Source organism: Papio anubis, chromosome 16, assembly GCF_008728515.1.
Source record: "Papio anubis isolate 15944 chromosome 16, Panubis1.0, whole genome shotgun sequence".
In the NCBI taxonomy this organism is placed as follows: domain Eukaryota; kingdom Metazoa; phylum Chordata; class Mammalia; order Primates; family Cercopithecidae; genus Papio; species Papio anubis.
Window position 1 is genome coordinate 71,843,867 of NC_044991.1, and position 23,010 is coordinate 71,866,876.

A 23,010-nucleotide genomic window follows, 5' to 3' on the forward strand; every position below is an offset into this window, starting at 1 on the left:
ATTAAGAAATGCTTCTAGGCTGGGCATGGTGGCTCACGCCTGCAATCCCAGCACTTTGGGAGGCCAAAGTGGGAGGATCATGAGGTCAGGAGATTGAGACCATCCTGGCCAACAAGGTGAAACCCCATCTCTACTAAAAATACAAAAATTAGTTGGGCGTAGTGGTGGGTGCCTGTAATCACAGCTACTCGGGAGGCTGAGGCAGGAGAATTCCTTGAACCAGGGAGTCAGAGGTTGTGGTGAGCTGAGATCATGCTACTGCACTCCAGCCTGGGGACAGAGTGAGACTCTGTCTCAAAAAAAAAGAAAAAAAAAGAAATGCTTCTAACATGAGGGACAAAACAAGAGAACAGACAAAAGCACTCCGAGGAAATGGCACAGAGAACAGATGAAAACCTAAGAACTAAAACAAAAAAGAAATGAATATCCTCAAAGAGATGAGAAGACATAACATCCTTGAAACAAGGGAACATTCAGAACCTAGGAACGCGCGCTCGGACATTTATAAGAGAATGCGGCAGCAACGTCAGGATGTAAGAAAAGAACTGGAAGCTAAAAGTGAAGAAATCCTCCACAGAGTAGAACAAAAAGACAAGATGATAAAAAATAGATAAAAGAAAATTAGAAGATTAAATCAGGAGGTCCAAGCATCCAATTATCCACAAAGCAGAAACAGAAAAACAGGAGGCCAGGCACAGTGGCTCACACCTGTAATCCCAGCACTTTGGGAGGCCAAGGCAGGCGGATCACTTAAGCCCAGGAGTTTGAGACCAGCCTGGGCAACACGGTGAAACCCCTTCAAAACAAAAATTCACCAGGCGTGGTGGCGCGTGCTTGTAGTCCCAGCTACTTGGGACACTAAGGTGGGAGGACCACCTGAGCCTGGAAGTCGAGGCTACCGTGGGCCAAGATTACACCACTGTACTCCAGCTTGGGTGACAGAGGGGGACCCTGTCTCAAAAAAAAAAAAGAGGAGGATGCCAAAGAAACAGAAGGGTTTGACCAAATGGTGTTTGTATGTAAGTTTGTAAGTGTTTTAATAGCTTCTGTTAGTAAAATATTAAAATGTTTCCCTACATAAATGTGTTTCCTAAGCCCCCTGAATGTGCTCCCTTCCCCATGTTAGCCTCCGTCCCCATGAGTGCCCAGAGGGTACCACCAAGGGGCCACCCTTGTGCCCACCAGCCTGCTAGTCAGCCCACCACAGCTACTTACCAGTCCCTAATCCCTGTGCCCACCAGCCTGCAGGGGAACGGTGCCCTGGTGCGGCACTGGCACCTGCAGGTCGGAGCTCAGTGCCTTGGGTTCCCCTGAGACCGCTTCCCCTCCCACTGCTGGCCAGCTGCCCCAGAGTCACCCTCATAAGGCCTTGCCCAGTAACTGTGGCCCCTGAAGAGCCTGTACCAGTTGTCAAACACTGTTCTGGATATCATTCTGGGAACTGCTGGGTAGAAGGCAAGGAGATGACGCTAGGGCTGTGGCTCCCACATTGCCAAACCAGTGGCCACATTTGCCTGGGACCTGCTGCACCAGCCATGTGCGATTCTCTTAATGGTCTCCCTCCAGCTCCCGGAACTCCACCTACAGGGGCTCTGCCCTCTGGCCATTCTCTCTCAGACTCTGCCTTGTACACACCTGGCCAGGCCAACTCATCTCCTTTGGTGGTTTTCAGCTCAGGATCCAGAGGGCCACAGCTTCTAATTCTCTATGCTCACACACCACCACTGAGGGCCTGTGATGTGCTGGGCACTGGGCAGATAGCAGTGACCAAGACAGACCCATGTGTCTGGCTGCCTGCTGAGAGGCAGGCATCTCATGCCACTTTTCCCCTTCCTCTAGATCACTCCCTTCCTGGGTTCCGCATTTCCAAATACGGCTCCTTCATCTACCCAGCTGTCCACACCAGAGACGGGCGCCTCCCCTTGCCCACTGCCAGCCGGTCCCCAAGAACAAATTATTTTGCTTTCTATTTCTCCTCTTCGATTCTTCTTCTCCAGCCTCCCTCCTCAACAACCATCAAGAAGGACCTTTTCAACACACAGTTTAGACAGAGCAGCCAAGGAAGGCCTCTCTGAGGAGGCGACATTTAACCAGAAGCCTTGGGGAGGGGCGGTTCTGGGCAGAGGAGGGGTCTGTGCTAAGGCTGCAGGCAGGAAGCAGCGGGTATAGGAAGCGCAGGGTGGTTGGAGGTCAGAGAGCAGGCATTTCTGTAGATGATGCACCAGGGAGGGCAGGGCCAGGCTGGGCTTAGGAAGGGACTAGGGCTTTGGCTGAAAGCACTGGGAAGGCACTGTAGGATTTCAAGCAGGGGACTAGTGTGAAATAATTTACCTTTTTAAAAGCTCCTCTGGCTGCTGCATGGGGAACAAATTGGAGGGAAGCCAGAGCTGAGGCCAGAGAGCTAATGCGGGGGCCCGACAGGAGACAAAGAGCACAGGGCCTCCCAGAGTCTCCCACCGGACCTGGCCTCCGGAAGCTGCTCAGACTGAGCTGGAAAGCGCCCATCTGGCCCGAGCACCTCTTGCTGTCCCTGGCCACCCACACAAGCCGAGGCTCCTCACAGGGCCACGCTCTGTTTTTTCTTTTCTTTTGTTTTTTTTTTTTGAGATGGAGTCTTGCTCTTGTTGCCCAGGCTGGAGTGCAATGGCGCGAGTTCGGCTCACTGCAACCTCCACCTTCCTGGTTCAAGCGATTCTCCTGCCTCAGTCTCTCAAGTAGCTGGGATTATAGGTGCCCACCACCACGCCTGGCTAATTTTTTGTATGTTTAGTAGACATGGGGTTTCCCCATGTTGGCCAGGCTGGGCTTGAACTCCTGACTTCAGATGATCCACCCGCCTCAGCCTCCCAAAATGCTGGGATTATAGGCGTGAGCCACCGCACACGCTCTGTTCTTAGACGATCCCTACTCCCTGGTCAGCCACAGCTGCTGTGCTGGGGCACTGTCTAGTCCTCTTCCTGCCCTGGTGGGCAACGCAGCCACAAGAAGCCCACCCTCAGGAGCCCAGGGAGGGAGAATGAGCTCAGGGGTTGCAGGTCAAGTCCATTTCGCACCCCTATTTACCACATCATCCCGGGCAGAAGCTCTCCCCTCTAAGGCCCTTGGTGCCCTTGTCAGTAAAACATAGTATTTTCCTTGTAGGGGTGCACAGAGGAAGAAAGGAAACTTTGCGTGTCTTGACTCGGAAGCCCAATGGTCTGGGTTTGAATCCCAGCTCTGTGACTTAAAGGCTGTGTGACCTTGGCCAAGCCACCCAGCCTCTCTTGGTTTACTAGGTCTGGCGTGTTTGAAAAACATCCAGTGTGGACTAAGCAGGGAGCCTTAGAGAGGTCAGAGAGGCAATGCAGGCGTTGCAGAACTTTAAGGCCCGTGTGTGGACCCTGGCTTTAACCCTGAGTGAGGTGGGGAAGCTGGGGAATGAGCTGGGAAGACCATGGGTTAAGGCTGTTGCTCCAGCTACAGCACTACAGGGCCCATAGAGAGGAAGGCCAGAGTAGACAGCTGAGACCAATCAGGAGGCCACAGCACCAGGCAGGGACGGTGGTGGCCCAGACCTGGGCAGTGATCGGAGGAAAGAGCAATCCGGTTCAGAATCTCTGTAGAAATAGCTGACAGGGTGATAAACAAGACTGAGAACTATGTTGGAGAAGTCCCTGAAAAGGGCAGAATCCCAGGAACTGAAGGAAGGAGAAATGGGTGAGAACAAATTAATGAGGCAGGCCTGAGTCCCAGAGCTTGAAAAAGGGCCACTGAATTGGGCCTAGCAGGGCTCAGGCCAGAGGCTCCCCTCTTCCTTCCACTCTTAGCCCATATTTGTGTGCATTTACAGACACCCATATCTGAGTGTGACACACTCCCCAGTCCGCCGCCTGCTGATTTCAGGCCAAGCTCCAGCTGGCTCCTGCCGCACGCCATCTCCAAGGCCCAGAGGTGGTGTGAGGAATGGACAATCGGACCAGTGCCCCTGCTGGTGGTTCCTTTCCCCTTTCTCTTGGCCCTGCCCGGTGCTCACAGTCCCTGGCTGCAGCTGATGAGCCCTCCATGACCCCTTAATGAGTGTCTTGGTTCGATCTCATCTTGGTGCCCCACTGAATGACCTCATTAGGGGCTGTGTGGTAAGTTGGTGGCTTGACAAGGGCAAAGGCCAGGCAGAGATAAGCCAAGAGGCTTCACCCCACTGAGAGACGTAAGCTCTGATTAATAAGAATATTATCATTAAGTGACATTTATGGAGCACATTAATGTGTGCTAGGCCCTGAACTAAGCATTTTACGTGCATCACTTCACCAAAACCTCTAACTGACAGGGGGTAATGGCCAGGGCCATGGACTCAGGGGCAGACTATCTGGGATGAAACCTTTGCCCTGTGCTTACTGGGCACCTTATTCCACCTACCGTGGCTCAGTCTCCTCATCTGTAGATGACGGCAATAGAGTTCCTATCTTACAAGGGGTTGTGAGGATTCAATAACTTAACCCGGGTAAAGCATTTAGAGAAGTGTTTGGCACACAGGAGATGTTAATATGCTTATGCCTTGCAGTTAAATAGGAATTAAATCAGTGCCAGCTTCCTGGGGCAGAAAAAGGTCCCCGGAAGTACGAAAAGATGGAGAACAGTGGACTTACCAGAAATCTCTCAGGGAGTTGGTGGAGATGCTCCCGAGAGTTGGGGGCAACCCTCAGGGATCCCTCGTTCTCCCCACAGGGGCAGACCTCTGAATAACAGGATTCTGGCTTATGGAGCAGAAATGTTCAAATTTGGGTCCAGAGCTGAATTTCAAGACCATGAGGGAGAGGCTGAGTTCTTTCAGCTCCAGACAAAGTGAGTGCTGTGCAAACATGCAAGGAACGCAGGTCTGCTGGGGCAGGGCTGGGTGGACAAGGAGCCCGTATCTCCTAGGTCGTCTCTCTAGGGAGTGCCTGTTCTTAGCCTCAGTTGATAGAGACCAAGTTCACAGACAGGAGATAATGTGTCCGGATTTCAATCCAGATCCGCTGGATTTCAAAGTCCCTGCCCTTAAATGCTGGTCCTAAGAGAGGAGCTGCTGTGAGCCCTTGAGGTCTGGGTAGGAAGGGAAGGACCTTCCTCGCCGGGGAACAGGGGGACCCTCTGGCCCCCTAGCGCCTCTGAGAGCGGAGGCAGGAAGTGTGTTCTCACTTGGAAGATGCAGAGATTTGGGCCCACAGCGGGGGAGCCACTTTTCCGTGACTCCTAGCAGGTTATGACCCTGATGATGTAGTAAAGCCTTAGGGGTCAGACAGCCTTGGGTTCAACTCTTGATCTGCTATTAATTTGTGTGACCTTAGACAACTGTCTTGTCTGAGCCCATTCCCTCCTCAGTAAAATGCAGAGAGCATATCCTCCTCTTCCAAGCGTAGAGGAATTCAATGAGCTGATAAAGCCCAGCCCAGCTCTAGGAGATGCTCAACAAATGGTACTGGCATCTCATGTGGGAACATCACCAGCTATAGGCTCTCAGCTAAGTCAAAAGACAGGAGCTGGGCACAGTGGCTCACGTCTCTAATCTCAGCACTGTGGGAGGCCAAGCTGGGTGGATTACTTGAGGTCAGGAGTTCGAGACCAGCCTGGCCAACATGGTGAAACCCCGTCTCTGCTAAAAATACAAAAATTGGCCGGACATGGTGGCGTGTGCTTGTAATCCCGGCTACTTGGGAGGCTGAGGCAGGAGAATCACTTGAACCCAGGAGATGGAGGTTGCAGTGAGCTGAGATCGTGCCATTGCACTCCAGCCTGGGTGACAGAGCAAGACTCCATCTCAAAAGAAAAAAAAAAAGAGAGACTGATTCAGCCCTGGGAACTACCTTCACGCATGTATGTGGGTGGGTGGGGAGGGCAGGCTCAGGCCTGGCTCACCTGACACCAGGAGGACAAAACTCGGAGGCCCAGAAAGCTCAGGAGCTGGTCTGCGGGTCTCCAGCTCAGTGCTGAGGCCTCCATGTCTCCACAGTCCCACTTCTGGCCTGGAGCTGGCTTAATTCCCACAGGGAGACAGGAAGGAACAGTGACCCTGGAATTCCCCAGGGTCCTCTGGGTGGAGCTGTGAACCCCACCCAAATCCCAGGGACAGAGGGCTCTTCTCTACGGACTTACCTGCCATAGTATAAGATGGTTTCAGGCTTGATGGCTCCGTCTAGGTGGACGTGCAGTTCTACCTACAAGGGGGCAGGGGGAAGAGACAGAGAAAGGGAGAGAGAGAACAAATACCTATGAGTTCCCGTCAGACCTTTCAGAGCTTAATTAATTAATCATGATAACCATTAGCCACCATTTACTGGCCGGCTGCTGACCCCAGACACTTCAGTAAACTCTGTACTGCACTATCTCGTTTAATCCGCTCTTGGCATATGAGTTTAGCTGTTATCTCGATCTCTTTCACAATTGAGGACATTGAGGTTCGGAGGGGTTAAATATCTCATCCAAGGCCACACAGCATGCAAGTAATAGAAGCAGGGGCCCAACCCAGTATTTTTGTTCTTAATTGCAGCTGGTGAGTGGCAGAGGCGGAATTCTAACCCAAGCCCAATTCCAAAGTTTGTGCTCCAGGTCACGTAGGCAGCTCTCACTCTCAGCCAACTAAATAAACTACTTTAACAAAAGGAATTGACCCAGATGTCCCAAACTAGGGAAGAGCCACAGCATATTTCAAAATTCAGGATCCATTTTCTTTTTCTTTTTTTTTTTGAGACGGATGGAGTGTCGCTCTGTCTCCCAGGCTGGAGGGCAGTGACGCGATCTCTGCTCACTGCAACCTCCACTTCCTGGGTTCAAGCAATTCTTGTGCCTCAGCCTCCTGAATAGCTGGGACTATAGGCAGGTGTCACCACGCCCAGCTCATTTTTGTATTTTTAGCAGAGACGGGGTTTTACCATGTTGCTCAGGCTAGTCTTGAACTCCTGACCTCAGGTGATCCACCCACCTCGACCTCCCAAAGTGCTGGGATTACAGGTATGTGCCACTGCGACCAGCCCAGGCTCCATTTTCAAAAGCAGATGCTACTCAAGCATAGCCTATCAGGAATCAATATTAGGCAACAGAAGAACTTTCTAGTACTCTAGAGTTTAAGAGCAGGGTCCTTGGAGGCAGCCCATCTGGCTTGACTCCCAGTTCTGCTGTGTGACCTCAGACAAGACACTTGACCTCTCTGAGCCTCAGTTTCCTCAACTGAAAAACAATGGAATATTATGCTCCCCCGTCCAAGAAAAATTGCAAGGATTAAAAAGGACAGTGTAGGTGGACATGGATAGCCCAAAGGAAACAGCCCCTGCTGCTCAGTTAGGGTGTTTAGTATGAGCTGTTAGAAGCACAGCAGGCAGTGGGAGACGGTGGGGAAAGGGACTTTGCCGTTCGTGCTCTTCCTGTTCCAAATGATGGAAGCTTTCTCCGTAGCCAGGGGAGATCCAGAAAACTCTCAGCTGACATCTCATGCTGGGGTGGGGAGCATGGGGAGCTGGATAAGAAAGTTGGCTGCCCTGGCTCAGGGAGGAACAGCCAAGGAGCTGCTGGTCCAAGGGCATCTAGGAGCACATACATGAGCTGCCTCCTGCAGAGGAAACCCAACCCAGGCCCATGGGAGGCCAGCAGGGAACAGAGACACCAGAGGTCCTATCAGCAGGACCTCAGAGTCATCAGATCTCTCCTGAGGTCTTCCAGCTGGCAAGGGACAGAGCGGTCCTCACACCCAGGCTCGGGGCCAGCTTAGTTGCTGGATTCCCTGACAAAATGAGTTCAGTTCCCACCCAGTCAAATGTTTGCTTCTTGGGTTCTCAAAATATGCTCAGCATTGGGAATACTGAAGCTTATAGCCCAGGGAACGGCCAACCAGCTGTGTGACCTCAGGCAAGGGACCTCACCTCTCTGAGCCTCTGTTTTCTATCTTTAACCCTCACAGGGCTATGGAGAGGGCCCAGCCAGAGAGCCGGAGTCACACTGTATAGAGCCTCACGTGGTTACAACTGGAATCTCGGCTCCTTCACTCACTCCCAGTGTGACCTTGAGAAAGTCACTTCACTTCCTGTGCCTCGGCATCCCCATCTGTTAAATGGGGAGAATGACAGTCCTTCCTTCTAGGCTTCATGAGAGTCAACTGCATTAGTACACAGGGAGTTCTTGGCACATAGCAAATGCTAAATAGTTGTCAACTAACAGTCAATGAAGGCCGGGCATGGGGGCTCACACCTGTAATCCAACCACTTTGGGAGGCCAAGGTGGGTGGATCGCCTGAAGCCAGGAGTTCGAGACCAGCCTGGCCAACACGGCAAAACTCCATCTCTACTAAAAATACAAAAAATTAGCTGGGCATGGTGGCGCACACCTGTAATCTCAGCTACTCGGGAGGCTGACGCAGGAGAATCACCTGAACCCGGGAGGCAGAGGCTGCAGTGAGCCGAGATTATGCCACTGTACTCCAGCCTGGGCGACAAGAGCGAAACTCCATCTCAAAAATAAAAATAAAATAAAAGTCAATGAAGGCCTGCGCTCCTGCTGGATGCTAGATTGTAGAGTTAAACAGAAGGGTCTAAGTCCTGTTCCTGGGGCTTGTACAGGCCCCAGAGTGGGAGAGGCATTAAGCAAATGTCACATGGGGAAATGTACAGTCACAAACCAAGACGACTCCTATGACAGAGGGTAACAAACAAGAGAAGCGAACACATCTAGAGGGCCAACAACGAGCCTGAGCGAAAAGCCGGAGGATAGAGAGGAACCCACAACGCAAGGAGGGGTACAGAGGGAGGCGGGAAGAAAATTCCAGGTGGAGGGAACAGCATGTGCAAGGCCCTATGGCAGGAGAAAACGGGGTGTATGAAAGGAATTAAATAGAGGCTCAGAGAAGGGATGGTTCACGGGACTGGAGAGGCTGCAGGATAGGACCACCCAGGCAGGGCTGTGCGGGCCACGAGGAGTCAGGCTTTATCTGGAAAGCACCCAGAAGCCACTGCAGGGTTGGCAGCTGGTTAGAGAAAGAGGGTGGCTCCTGCAAGGCCAGTTAGAGGCTACTGCAGCCATTTGCAAGATGACTGTGGCTTGGACCAGGGTTGTGAGGTGCATAGAGGAAAAACAGGCGGATAGAAAGAGATGCCAAGGCTCACACTTCAGGTTAGGCCTGGGTGGGGAGCAATTCCCACAGTTTGAGACAGAGAACTCTGGAAGAGAAGACCAAGTGCTGGAGCTCCCTCCAGGAGGGAGGATGCGGGGGAGGGAGGCATGATTGGTTTGGTCTTAGTTACGTTAAACCGGAGACGCCTTTTGTTTTTTGTTTTTTTTGAGATGGAGTTTCGCTCTGTTGCCCAGGCTGGAGTGCAGTGGCTCCAGCTCAGCTCATTGTAGCCTCCACCTCCCAGGTTCAAGCGATTCTCCTGCCTCAGCCTCCCGAGTAGTTGGGACTACAGGCACCCACAACCATGCGCAGCTAATTTTTGTATTTTTAGTAGAGACTGGGTTTCACCATATTGGCCAGGCTGATCTTGAACTCCTGACTTCAAGTGATCTGCCCACCTCAGCCTCCCAAAGTGCTGGGATTACAGGTGTGAACCACTGCGTCCAGCCAACTGGAGATGCCTTTGAGATATCCAAAGGTAAATGGAGGAAGCCAATGGGATGTGAGTCTAGAGCTGCCCTGAGAAGCCCACGCTGGGAATGTGGGTGGGAATGTAGGTGAGCACAGAAGGTGTGGGCCTGAAGGAGCTCACCTAGGGAGAGAACATCAAGGGAGGTAAGGAAAAGGCCTAGGATGAAGCTTTGACCAGCGCAAGCACTTAGTGGCTTTACGGAGGAGGCTGAGCCTACAGTACTGTGGCCAGAGAGGTGGGAGGGTGTGTGGTATGCAGAAGGCCGGGCCATCGGATGTCAAGTTAGCAGCGGTTCACAGGGTTAGCACAGTGGGCTGAATGGTGGCCCCCACAAAGCTGTCTACATGCTAATCCTAAAGCCCAGAACCTGTAACTATTACCTTATATGGGTTGGGCACGGTGGCTCATGCCTGTAATCCCAACACTTTGGGAGGCCAAGGTGGGTGGATCACTTGAGGTTAGGAGTTCAAGACCAGCCTGACCAACATGGTGAAATCCCATCTCTATTAAAAATACAAAAATTAGCCAGTCATGGTGGCACACACCTGTAGTCCCAGCTACTCGGGAGGCTGAGGTGGCAGAATCATTTGAACCCAGGAGGCGGAGGTTGCAGTGAGCCAAGATTGAGCCACTGGACTCCAGCGTGGGCAACAGAGCAAGAATCCCTCTCAAAAAAATATTACCTTATGGCCAGGCGCAGTGGCTCATGCCTGTAATCCCAGCACTTTGGGAGGCCAAGGCGGGTGGATCACCTGAGGTCAGGAATTCAAGACCAGCCTGGCCAACATGGTGGCTACTAAAAATATAAAAATTAGCTGGGCGTGGTGGTAGGTACCTATAATCCCAGCTACTTGGGAGGCTGAGGCAGGAGAATTGCTTGAACCCGGGGGCAGAGGTTGCAATGAGTCGAGATTGCATCACTTCACTCCAGCCTAGGTGAAAGTGCAAAATTCCATCTCAAAAAAAAAAAAAAAAAACCTTCTATGGCAAAGTGTGATTATTAAATGTCTTGACAGGAAGAGTTTATCCTGGATTATCTGGTTGGGACCTAGATGCAATCACATGTATCCTTATAAGAGAGAAACAAATAGTTCTAAGAGAAACACACACAAGAGGAAGCAGCAACGTGACCTCAGAGGCAGAGACTGGAATGATGCGGCCACAAGCCAAGGAATGCCTGGAGCCGCCAGCAACTGGAAGAGGCAAGGAATGGACTCCCCCGAGAGCCTTCAGAGGGCAAGTGGCTCTGATGATATCTTGATTTTGGACTTCTGGCCCCCAGAACTACAAGGGCACACGTTTCTGTTGGTTGAAGCCAGCCAAGTGTGGCAACTTGTTACGGCAGCCACAGGAAACTCACATAGTCAGGCCCTGCTGGAGGTCACAGGATGAAAGGGCAGAAACATGTTCCCCGGGCTAAAAGCGCAGGCACTGGGGGCTTCGGATGAGTAGTTCTCAACCTCGGCTGCAAGTTAGGAGCACAGGAAGTTCTGGCCAGTTCCCAAGGCCTCAGCCCCATCTGAGGTCAATTAAAGCAAAATCCTTGGTGGCAGACCCAGGCAGAGGATTTTCAAAAAAAATATGTAGTCAAGGTTGGGAACCACTGCCCTAGAGGAACTATTCTAGAGGCCTGAGTGAGGGTAGAATCCGCACTGAAATAAGGTAAGAGAGAAGTGGAGGTAAGAAGAGGAAGAAGGTTTAGATTACTCTTTCACAGTTTTGCCCCTAAAGGAACTAGCAGCCTTGGAGGGGGCAGGACGTGCATGTGGGTCAAGAGAATGGCGGGCTTTTTTAAAGGCAGGGATGTCTTGGGTAAGTTTAAACATCCATGGGGATGATTGAGGCTGAATGAGAGGAGTTGCATGAGGTTACTGGGAAGGTAGAAGGAAGTCAGAAGGTCAAACCAGGCCTGGCCTTGGAGCCCGGAGAACAGGAGGATCAGGCAGTGAATGGGGGCAGTAGTCACGCGCCCTTGTGGGTGGGGCGGTCTGCATGGCTACTTCTGGCTAAAGTATTTATTTGTTTCTTTACTTGTTTTTTTTTTTTTTGAGATGGAGTCTGGCTCTGTTGCCCAGGCTGGAGTGCAGTGGCAAGATCTCAGCTCACCGCAGCCTCTGCCTCCCAGGTTCAAGGGATTCTCGTGCCTCAGCCTCCCAAGAAGCTACTTACTACCTACTACCACGTCCAGCTAATTTTTGTACTTTTAGTAGAGACAGGGTTTCACCATGTTGGCCAGGCTAGTTTCGAACTCCTGACCTCAGGTGATCCACTCACCTAGACCTCCCAAAAGTGTTAGGATTACAGGCATCAGCTGCCTTGCCCTGCCTGGCGAAAGTATTCAAATGTCAATTCAAGAACCAGCTCTGCTTTACTCTGGCACAACAATTGGCAATGTTCAGAGTGGAGTCTTCCCATCTGCCTGGGCCCTGAGTGATCGCAAGGAGCCAAAACCTCACTGGAGGCCCTGGAGGGACAAACAGTATAAGGTGAACCTGGGTCGCTGCAGGCCCCTCAGACCTGGGGGCTGTTTGTCACTGCAGCAGCACGAGGTAGCCTCTCCTGCCTGAGAATGAGCAAACACACCTTTCTCAACTCAGCCTTGCAAACTGTGCTAAGAAGCAGAACCAAGTGCTATGAGATAAAGAAAAATCACACTGGGGTGGGCGCAATGTAGAAAGTGTGTTGGGAAAAGATCACTTAAAGGAGGAGTTCGCCAGGGAGAAGAAAGAAGGAAGGAGAGGGAGAATGGCTCCAGGCAGGGGAGCTGCGTGTGCTTAGTGTCTGAATCAGGAAGCAGGCGGGGAGTTGGCGAGAGTGCAGAGTGAGGTTAGTGGTGAGAAATGAGGCCAGGGCAAAGTGGAGAGGGGGCAGGGAGACTGCAGAGCCCGAAGCAAAGGGTTTTCCACCCAAGTGTGTTAAATCGGAGAGTCCCCTTTAAAAAAAACCTTTCCCGGCTGCTGTGTGGAGGACAGGATGGCAGGAAGCCAGAACAGAAGACCAGCTACTGTGGGAGGGAAGATCTGATTGGGATTTGAATAACATGCAGGAAGTACTCAAGGCAGCATCGGAGACAGTGGGTGCTCAGTGAGCAGGAGCCAGACGGTGCCGGGGTGCAGAAGCAAGGGGTTGAGGGAGCCGGGCAGGAGGCAGGAGCGCCTCCGGGAAGGGGCAAAGCAGAGCCAGCTACCCACCATGACCAGTAGCATTCATCCCTTCTCAGGGCTGCCTGAGAAGAGGCCCAGACACATTTCAGGAGTGGAGCAGAGGCAGGAAGCTACCTCCACAGGTGGCTCAAGCTCAGGCAGGCCTCTCACTGAATTTTCTAGAAAACTGCAACACACCATGGGAAGTCTGTCAGCCAATTCCAGATGACAATGACAATGGGGTGGGGACCCCGCTCTCGTGTCCCCTTTCAGGGAAAAGGGTCAGCAGTGGCCTCGAACTTTTGAGTATCTACTATGTGCTAGACCGTCTACATGCATTATCTTATTTCATCCTTACAACCAGCAAGGTAGCGACTTCACTCCCATTTTACTGATGAAGAAACTGAGGTTCAAAGAAGTACCCCCAAAACAGTCAGTGATGGAGTCAGAATTTGAACCCTAGTCTGATTCTTGAGCTCCTAACCACTCTACTGTACTGCCTCTGTGGGCCCAGCCTCAGACATCAATAATACAGAAATAATAATAATGATAAAGCAACTACCTACTGTTTTCAGACCCTTTATCTCATTTAATCTTAATCCCCAGGCAATGTACATATCGGCCCCTGTTACAGATGGGGAAGTGGACTTGCCAGGCTAAGCCCGGAGAAGTTTAGTGGCCCGTCCAGGGTTACACAAATTGATGGTGGTGGAACTAGGGCGGAACTCAAGTCCCTCTGCCTCTATTCCCAAGCCCTGCCCACAGGCCACACCCCCTCCCTGGCACTCCTGACCTCTCCAGAGGGGAATCCCACGCCCCTCCCACTGCCTTTGCTCTCTGCAAGGCTGACTTACAGCCAGCCCAGTAACAGTCCCCACAGCAGGAAATCCTCCCAGCGCTGATGTGAACAGGAAGCATCCTCAGTTACCAACAAATATTTACTAAGCCCCACTATGTGCCAGGCACTGTGGAGGCCCTGGGGAAATGCACTAAGTCTCTGCTCTCAAGAGATGCCCGCCAGAGAGGCCCAGGGCGGTGGGTTCACTCACCCAAGGTCACTCAGTGTGTCGGCAGCAGAGCTACCATGAGGACCCAGGTCTTGGACTTCTGGGCCAGATACTCCCAGATCTGACTCATGTTTCCATGTTCCCAGCTGCTGGAGGGCGAGTAGGGCTGTCTACCTCCAAGGCAAACCCAGTCAGATGAGCTGACTCAAGGCTCGCCAGGGAGAACTAAGCTGACTGGGTTTGCCTGGGAGGTAGACGGCCCTACTCGCCCTCCAGCAGCTGGCTTTGCCTCCCAAACACATTGCTCTGTTTTGTTTTCATCTGACTTTTTGGGTTCATGTATGTAACATGTCTGTCTCACTCATGAGCCATTTGCTGAGACGGAGCACCTTGTCTGTGTCATCATGCCGTGTCCTCAGTGCCTACGACAGCACCTCGCACAGCATCAACTGCTCTCTATGTTCAATGACCACGCCGTATTTCCTCGTCTCCCTGTCCCATGTCAGCGATGCTGGGTGCTCTCCCTGCAACAAGGAAGGGGCTGACCTGCCCCCATGGGAGCTGGCAGTACCCACACAGGGGCAAAGGAGCCAGGGCTGCCCGGTCAGCTCACAGAACCTGAGCACCATGGCCAGAACCCAGATGAGCCACTGGTGCCCACTGCCAGCCGAACGTCCCCTCCCTCTCTAGCCCTACTTTTGGTGATGAGCTGGACAGTGCCAGGGTCAGTGACTTATGCCACCGTGGCCTCTCAGCTGACTTTTAGTGTGAGGCCAGGAGACAGAGGAGCCCTGGGCTGATAAACTGTTTCAGCTCCACCTCCTCCAGGAAGCCCTCTGTGCTCAGCCTCATCTAGGCTCCACCAGCTCCGAGGTACACAGTGGAAGGGACTGAGCAGTCCCCGCAGTGTCTCCTGCTGACTTGAGGCCTCACAGCTCTGCTGCTCAGAGGCTTCACAGAAGGCGAGGTGTGCCTTCCACCTGGGGAAATTCCTGTGGAGCCACAGCATAGGGACTCAGCACACCTATACTCGTTTTAAAGGCAACAAGACTGAGACTCAGAGAGTGGGAGGACCTTGAGTTAGAAAGTCTAATACACACCACAGCCACGAAGCTATTTGACTCTAAACCCAGAGGTCTTAACAGCAGCACGCTCCCTTCATGCCACATAGCAAGGTGCTGGGTCACTGATGCTAACATCTAAACAGGGGCCAGGCGCGGTGGCTCACTCTTGTTAATACCAGCACTTTAGGAGGCTGAGGCGGTTGGATCACTTGAGGCCAGGAGTTCGAGACCTCCTCTTCACAGAGGTGGAAGGGAGGACCAGCGAGGGGAAGTGGATCCCGAGTCCCAGCTACTCGGGAGGCTGAGGCAGGAGGATGGCATGAACCCAGGAGGCAGAGGTTGCAGTGAGCCAAAATCGTGCCACTGCACTGCAGCTTGGGTGACAGAGTGAGACTTCGGCTCAAAAAAAAAAAAAAAGTAACTGAAGGCACCTGGTACCCAGGACTACTTCAAGGACAGCCATTGTTATGGACAACATGGTGAAACCCTGTCTCTACTAAAAACACAAAAATTAGCCAGGCATGGTGGTGCACACCTGTAATCCCAACTACTTGGGAGACTGAGGCAGAAGAATCACTTGAGCCCCGGGGGGCAGAAGTCGTAGTGAGCCAAGATCACACCACTGCGCTCCAGCCTGGGCGACAGAGTGAGACTCTGTCTCAAAAGTCTAAGCAGGACCATTACCAACCATGGTGGCGCTGACCAATGGCAGCCATTGCTGCCGCACCTACTCGGAGCCAGGCCTGTACTTGGTGTTTGAGAGGTGGGTATGGGTATAATTCTCATTTTAGAGAGGAGAAACTGAGGCACCATGAAGTTAAATGACTCATTCAAGCTCCTCTAGTTGGAAAGTGGGAAATCAGGACTCAGACCCAGACAGCCTGACCCCAGTTGGTGTCCAAGTTCAAATTCCTTGCTGTTCTAGCTCCCTGGTCACTAGGCGTGCAGAGGTTATCCTCAACAACTGTTCTGGGGCCTGAGAACACTAAGGGCTGAGGACAAGCCTACCCCCAACACCTTGGGTAAATACAGATTCCAACCTCACTCTGCCCCACAGCCTGCTCCTCTCCACCACCCACAGCCAGACCACGGTCCTACTACCTTGCCCCGCCCCAGGGGGTCCCATAGGGAACCCTTCAAGACACCCGAGCAGGTGGACAAGTCTCTCCTGAATCACAGGGCCCCCAGCCACCCAGGCCAAGCCCACCCTGAGGTTGAATGCAGGATTGGGAAGCTGTCTGGCCTCCCCTGCTTCCCTGTATGACCACAGACCACTTCCCCTCTCTGCTCGTCCCTTCCTCCTCTGAAGCAAAAGGCTTCAATGAAACTCAGTCTCCTCTGTTCCCTTCCCCCACCAACTGCCACGTTAGTCAAAATGGGTAAGGCAGGCTCTTCCTAGCGACATTTGTGTTTTAACAGGTGGCTCTGGTAACTGAAAACCACTGCAAGCCCGAAAAGAAGTGCAGCTGGTGGGTTCTGTGTCAGGAAGAAAAAAGGAGGGAGACTGCAGCTGGGGAGGCCTCTCAGAGTCTACTGCAGCCCCTACTCCAGTCCCCAGGAAGGAAACCCACCCCTGAGGGCCTGCTGGTACCAGCCAGGCACCGTGTAAAAACCAGTCAGCACGTCAGTTTCCCCAAGAACCCCAAGATCATGGTTTTGTCATCCCATTTTATAGAGGGGGAAGCTGAGGTTCAGCAGGTGTCTCCCTGAGGTACCCTAGCTGCTATGCAGCAAGGCAGGAATTCAGCCCCAGTACATCTGAAGCCCGGGGCTAACGCACTGGCCCACACTGCCACCCTGATTCTAACTCTTCCCGCCACATGGCCCCACCTTTTTCTGCATAAAGTGGGAGTGGCAAATGAGCAAAGCAATGAACAGCTTCTGCTTCAGTGCAGGCAGATCTGGGTTCAAGTCTAGCTCTGCTGCTTGCCAGCTGTGTGACTTCGGCAATTTCCCTCCCCTCTCTGAGTCTCAGTTTCCTCCTAGATAAGTGAAGTAAATAATAGTACAGGACTTTCCTCAGAGGAAAACATTAAATGAGTCACTGTATGCAAAGCAGGACAGCGCCTCGTGCAGAGTAGACATTCAAATATGAGACAGAAAAGGGACATTGCTGATTTAGCCCCAATTCCCCTCTGCATCAGACAAGGGACAGTTTAGAAATTGCTGTCCCTTGGCCAGGTGTGGTGGCTCACGCCTGTAATCCCAGCGCTTTGGGAGGCTGAGGTGGGCGGATCACCTGAGGCTGGGAGTTCTAGACCAGCCTGGCCAACAAGGAGAAACCCAGTCTCTACTAAAAATAAACAAAATTAGCTGGGCATGGTGGTGCATGCCTGTAATTCCAGCTACTTGGGAGGCTGAGGCAGGAGAATCGCTTGAACCCGGGAGGGGAAGGTTGTGGTGAGCTGTAATCGTGCCACTGCACTCCAGCCTGGGCAACAAGAGCGAAACTCTGTCTAAAAAAAAAGAAAAGAAACTGCTGTCCCAGCCCATACCAGTTCACTCGCCAGTCTATAGCTTCAAAGCTCTCAGATTTTGTGTAGCCCTGGCAAGTCCCTCCACTCTCTAAGCCTCAGTTTCTTCATCTGTAAATGGGGATGAAGACCTATGCCTTGTCAAGTCATTCAGAGGATTCCGTGAGATAAAAGTTACTGACTGGGCACAGTGGCTCACACCTGTAATCTCAGCACTTTGGGAGGCCGAGGCAGGAGGATCACCTGAGGTGAGGAGTTTGAGACCAGCCTGACCAACATAGTGAAACCCTGTCTCTACTAAAAATACAAAAATTAGCCAGGCGTGGTGGCTGACGCCTGTAATCCCAGCTATTCCGGAGGCTGAGGCAGGAGAATCGCTTGAACTTGGGAGGTGGAGGTTGTAGTAAGCCAAGATCACACCACTGCACTCCAGCCTGAGCAACAGAGTGAGACTCTGGCGCAAGCCTGTAGTCCCAGCTACTCAGGAGGCTAAGGCAGGAGGATCGCATGAACCCAGGAGGCAGAGGTGGCAGTGAGCCAAAATCGTGCCACTGCACTCCAGCTCGGGCGACAGAGTGAGACTCTGGCTCAAAAAAAAAAGAAGTCACTGAAGGCTCCTGGTACCCAGGACTACTTCAAGGGTAGCCATTGTTCTGATTATTATAACAACAGGCATGTGATCGGCATTGGCCTCCAGGATGCAGAATGCCTGAGTGCCTGGTGCCACCTGTGAACACAGGCTTATAAGGGCCACCCCTCCAACTTCCCTTTCCACTTCCTCCAGTGCCCAACAGGTGTTCACACACCTGACAGGGAAAACTTGACTTGGGCATTCCCTGACAATGACCCTGTGTGGCAGGCACACTTGAATGTGTGTTTAGAGTTCCGAGTGAAGGAATCCAGGAGTGGCCAACCTGGAGATCCATTCCTTATCTATGAGGAACATCTGAGCCCCACCGCATTCCCACGGGACACTGACCATAGAGGGGTATAGGGACCGAGGCCCTTTGTTTTGGGTTAAATGAAGGTTACTAGGTGCAGGTGGTTGGGGGAAGGTGTTAAATGAAAATGCTATATAAACTGCATGCTTCTGCAAGTGGTTGCGGTTCTTCTGCTCAGCCTGCCACCACTGGACTCTCTTCCCTGTATGTAAGCCCCCAGTAAAACCCCATATCTTGTTGGCTACCTCTTCCAAAGAAGGTAGCCTCTTGAACCTGGTGCTATCTCCATTGGAGTCAATAGGGGTCCCGCACAACAGAAGGCAGCTGCCTAGGGCCTTGCTACGCAAAGTGTGTTCCTGGATCGGTGACGTTAGCATTTCCCGGGAGCTGGTCAGCAGTGCAGCATCACAGGCCCCACCCCAACCCACACAGAATCACAGTGTGAACATTAAAAGTCAGGCCATCTGAGTTAAGTTTGAAAAGCACTGCCCTGCTCTGCTTTCTTCTAGCTGACCGGGTCCCAGGCCTCAGCTGGTGGCAGGTATGAGAAGGTGAAGGACACAGCAAAGGCTCCTGTCTCAGGAGGTTTGCACCTGGGGCACTGGCACCTCTATCCCCAAAGGTTTCTGCAGAGGTAGTTTAGGAAAGATGGTTAGGGGCATGAGATTACGAAGCCAGCCTCCCTTGGACTCAAACCCCAGACTGGACATTTCCTAGCTGTGTGATCTTGGGCCTAGTTAACCTTTCCGTGCCTGGATTAAATGAAAAATGCAGATAATGTGTTTAGAACGGTGCCTGGCACAGGAACATCAACACTCCATAAGCTGCAGCTAGTAATGCTAACAATTATAACTATCATCTGTCCCACCCACGAGAGGGCAGGGAGCTGGCTCTGGTCATAGTGGCTCTGGGATTCACACTCCTTCCCACTTCTCCTGCCAGCTCAGGCAAGTTCCTCCTCACAATCATATAAGATTTGTCACGCCTCAAACACATGGCAGGTAACAGTCTACCTTCACTCTCAAGCATCACTTTGTGGCTTTGGGACTCAGGACACAGGACACCCACATAAGCAGCTGATGTCCCATCCTCCCGATGTGGACACTGAGGTCCCAACAGGGAAAATGATCTGCCAGCTTGAATCAGATGGGAGGACTGGGCAAGGCCAAAAAAATGGGGATAATAATATGAGCCCCTCCCTTGATGGGCTGTTACAGAAGAACTGCAAGGATCCAGTGGGTGTCTGCAACAAGTTCTCTAGAAGTGGGCCCTGCTGTTTGTCTCCATAACTCCCAACACATTCGCAATCGAGGAGCTTTTTTTTTTTTTTTTGAGACGGAGTCTCGCTCTGTTGCCCTGGCTGGAGTGCAGTGGCGCGATCTCGGCTCACTGCAAGCTCCAGCTCTCGGGTTCACGCCATTCTCCTGCCTCAGCCTCCCGCAAAGCTGGGACTACAGGCGCCCGCCACCATGCCCGGCTAATTTTTTGTATTTTTAGTAGAGACGGGGTTTCACCGTGTTAGCCAGGATGGCCTCCATCTCCCGACCTTGTGATCCGCCCGCCTCCGCCTCCCAAAGTGCTGGGATTACAGGCCTGAGCCACCGTGCCGGGCCAATCAAGGAGCTTTGCTACTGCCATAGGATTCACATCAGGGGACAGTGGGTCCCCAGCCCAAGGGCAGAGGGAGCCCAGAGCATTTAACAAAAAGACTGAAAAGGAGAGATGCCAATCATGGGCCACCGGGCTCCAGTAAGATGTGAAGGAGGCAGGGGTGGGGGTAGGAGGGCTTGTACAGCACCTCAGTGCTCCCAGCTTCTGATGGGGAGTAGCTGAGCATTTTCCCTGGGCTGGGGGCATCAGTAGTGGGGGCTGGGCCCCACCCTCCGCAGAAGGTAGGTGGGCTCTCCCACCCACAGCCTGTCTCCCTCACACTAACACATGCACACTTACTGGATTCTCACCGGCATGTTTGTGGTATCTGTCATCATCATTCACACCTATTTTTTTTTTTTTTTTTTTTTGAGACAGGGTCTCGCTCTGTCTCCCAGGCTGGAGTGCAGTAGCACCATCACAGCTCACTGCAGCCTCGACCTCCTGGGCTCAAACAATCCTCCTGCCTCAGCCTCCTGAGTAGCTGGGACTAGGGGAGTGCACCACCACACCCACCTCCCTTAACTTTTTTTATTTTTTGGAGAGAGGGAGTCTAGTTATGTTGCCCAGGCTAGTCTCAAACTCCTGGACTCAAGTGATCCTCCCGCCTCAGCCTCCCAAAGCACTGGGATTACAGGCCTGAGCCAACCTGTGGGGCCACTCACACCTATTTCTAAGAAGGGTAAGTTGAGGCTGATTGCAGCTGACTCCTACCCCAACCCCCCACTCTCACACCCTACTGGCTGATTCACCCTGCTTGGCAGACTCCTGGCCCCTCCTCTCGGACTCTGAGACAGGCCAAGGGGGTCCGGACCCTCCCTGACCCCACCAGTCCCAAGACGCCACAGCTGGTGGGCGGAGAGACAAGAGGATTCTCCCCTGGGGCCAGTGGCCATGGCTTGCCCTCGAGTGAACCCTGCTAGGGCCCCAAACCCAGGGCCTACCTAGCTCCTGTTCTTCCCGCGGGGGTAAGGGGGTGCCCTGCTCCCCTCCCTCCGCTTTCTGGCAGGGCTCACGGTTCTTCCCCGGGACGCATCCACAAACCCGGGCTCTTTGGCGCTCACCACCATAATGCTGGCGTACAAAGCTGCTTCCATTCACTGAGCACTCAGTAGGCACCGGGCACAGCACTAGGTGCCTATCCGGCATAGACATCGGGCCCGATCATACAGCTGAGCTTCAGAGACCTCAAGCCCCTGCCCAGGCCCACACAGCGCTCAGCGGTGCTAGGATGCCCACTTGACAGACAGCGAAACTGAGACCCAGAGGGGTCAAGTCAGGGGCAGAAGCAGACTCTGGAGGCCTCTGGGTTCCGGACCTTCTCTTTTCCATTGTCCCTGATTAGCCCGCAAGCAAGCCACAGCCTAAGCCGAAGGAAGAACGCGCCTGCAGGAACCCCCGTTCGTTCCCGGGGTTCGGACGCCCCGGGCTGGGCCCCGTTAAGCCCCTCGGGCCGCCCAGGCGCTGGTCCCCCGGCCCCAGAGCCCCCGCGCACTCTCACTTTGGGCTTGTCGAAGGCGGGCGTCTGGGTCATGGTGCCCGCGTGCGCCCCGGCGCTGTTCCCTCCGCCGACGCTCGGTGGGTCTCTGCCGGCTCGGTAGCCACTCGGCTTTCTCTGCGGCCCGCGGTGGCCGCTCTTAACGGGGCTGGGCCCCGCCTCCTACCCCGCCCCGCGCCGTTCCCCGGGCCCGCCCCCTCGCCGGAGCCCCCGCCCCCTCGCCGGAGCCCCCGCCCCGTCCGCCGGCCAGGGTCCCGCGTTTCCTGGAATTCTGGACCCAGCGTCCTCGCCCGTCGACCCGAAAACTACCGCCCCGCGGCGCCCGACCGGACCCACCTGTGGGCGCGAGCCCCAGCCGCCTCGCTGGGCGCTGCCTTCCCCCCGGCTCCTCCAGCAACTTTCAAGGGTCCCCCTGCAGTCTGGGCGCTGCTGTGAGCCAGGCCCGAGCTAGAAGCGGGGACCCCGGGAGCATCGCAAACCTCGAGGGGCGTGCTTTCCACCGGAGAGACGGACGCTCGTCGCAGAAACACATGACATAATTGTATAGTTAAGGAGCTTTCGAGGGGGGCCAGCCTTGGCCTGCAGAACCTGCAGGAATTCACCAGGGGTGGAGAGAACATTCTACGTGAGAGACTCCAGGGAGCTGGGAGTGAAAGGAGGTGAGGAAAGCTGGAGCCCGAAGGGTGGGAGAACACAGACAGTCCCCTCCTGGGCATTCACCTTTAAGAAACCCGCCCAGGCGCAGCCAGAGACCTGTGCAGAATGTTCACACTGTGCTGTTCCGAATAACAGGAGCATTGGAAACACCCCTAAATGCCCCTCCATGGGCGAGTGGGCAAATAAACTGGAATATTCACACCATGAAACGTTAGACAGCAGTGAAACGGAATGAACTTCAGCCAGATAACAACAGAAGCAATGCCTCAGAAACAACGTTGAGTGAAAAAACTAAGTTGCAGAAAACTGAATACAACGGTGCAACTTTTAGAATGTGTAAAAGCAAAACCAAAAGTGTGTATGTTTAGACACATGCACCGGTGGAAAGAAATTTAAAGCAAGGGAAAAATGAGCATAGATACTGGAGAAGAGTGGTTATCTCACGTGAATGGGAAGGAGCTGGGAGGAGGTAAGGACGGAGGGAAAGAACACCCGGGTACAGCTTATTGATTGATTGATTGATTGATTGATTGAGAAGGAGTTTCGCTCTGCTCTTTCGCGGAGGCTGCAGTGAAGTGGCGCGATCTGGGCTCACTGCAACCTCCGCCCCTCCGGCCCCCCTCCCCCCACCCCCCACATCCCCCACACCCCCATCCTCCCACCGTTTCAAGCGATTTTCCAGTCTCAGCCTCCCCAGTAGCCCACCACCACGCCTGGCTAATTTATTTTGTTTTGTTTTTTTTGTTTGTTTTTTATTTTTTGAGATGGAGTCTTGCTCTGTCGCCTAGGCTGGAGTGCAGTGGCGAAATCTCGGCTCACTGCAACCTCCGCCTCCCGGCTTTTAAGCAGTTCTCTGTCTCAGCGCGTGGCACCTCGCCCTGCTAATTTTTGTATTTTTAGTAGAGACGGGGTTTCACCATTTTGGCCAGGCTGGTCTCGAACTCCTGATCTCAGGTGATCCACCCTCCTCGGCCTCTCAAGGCGTGATT

The 23,010-nt window shown here is 53.2% G+C and overlaps 1 protein-coding gene across 3 annotated transcripts in view; it reads right to left on the minus strand.

The window, feature by feature from the left end:
- ADA (adenosine deaminase) overlaps positions 1 to 21,538 on the minus strand; it is a 52,329-nt gene extending 30,791 nt beyond the window's left edge. For 2 of the 3 annotated variants that reach the window (XM_017944784.3, XM_017944783.2), the window contains exons 1-2: positions 21,368 to 21,538; positions 6,112 to 6,173 (exon numbers count right to left, since the gene is read on the minus strand). In XM_017944784.3, the coding sequence (XP_017800273.1) occupies positions 6,112 to 6,173; positions 21,368 to 21,400 (95 nt within the window). In that variant the 5' untranslated portion in view covers positions 21,401 to 21,538. The remainder of the gene's footprint in view (positions 1 to 6,111; positions 6,174 to 21,367) is intronic. The other variant, XM_003904705.4, reaches the window with a different exon arrangement.
- Positions 21,539 to 23,010: the final 1,472 nt, after the last annotated feature.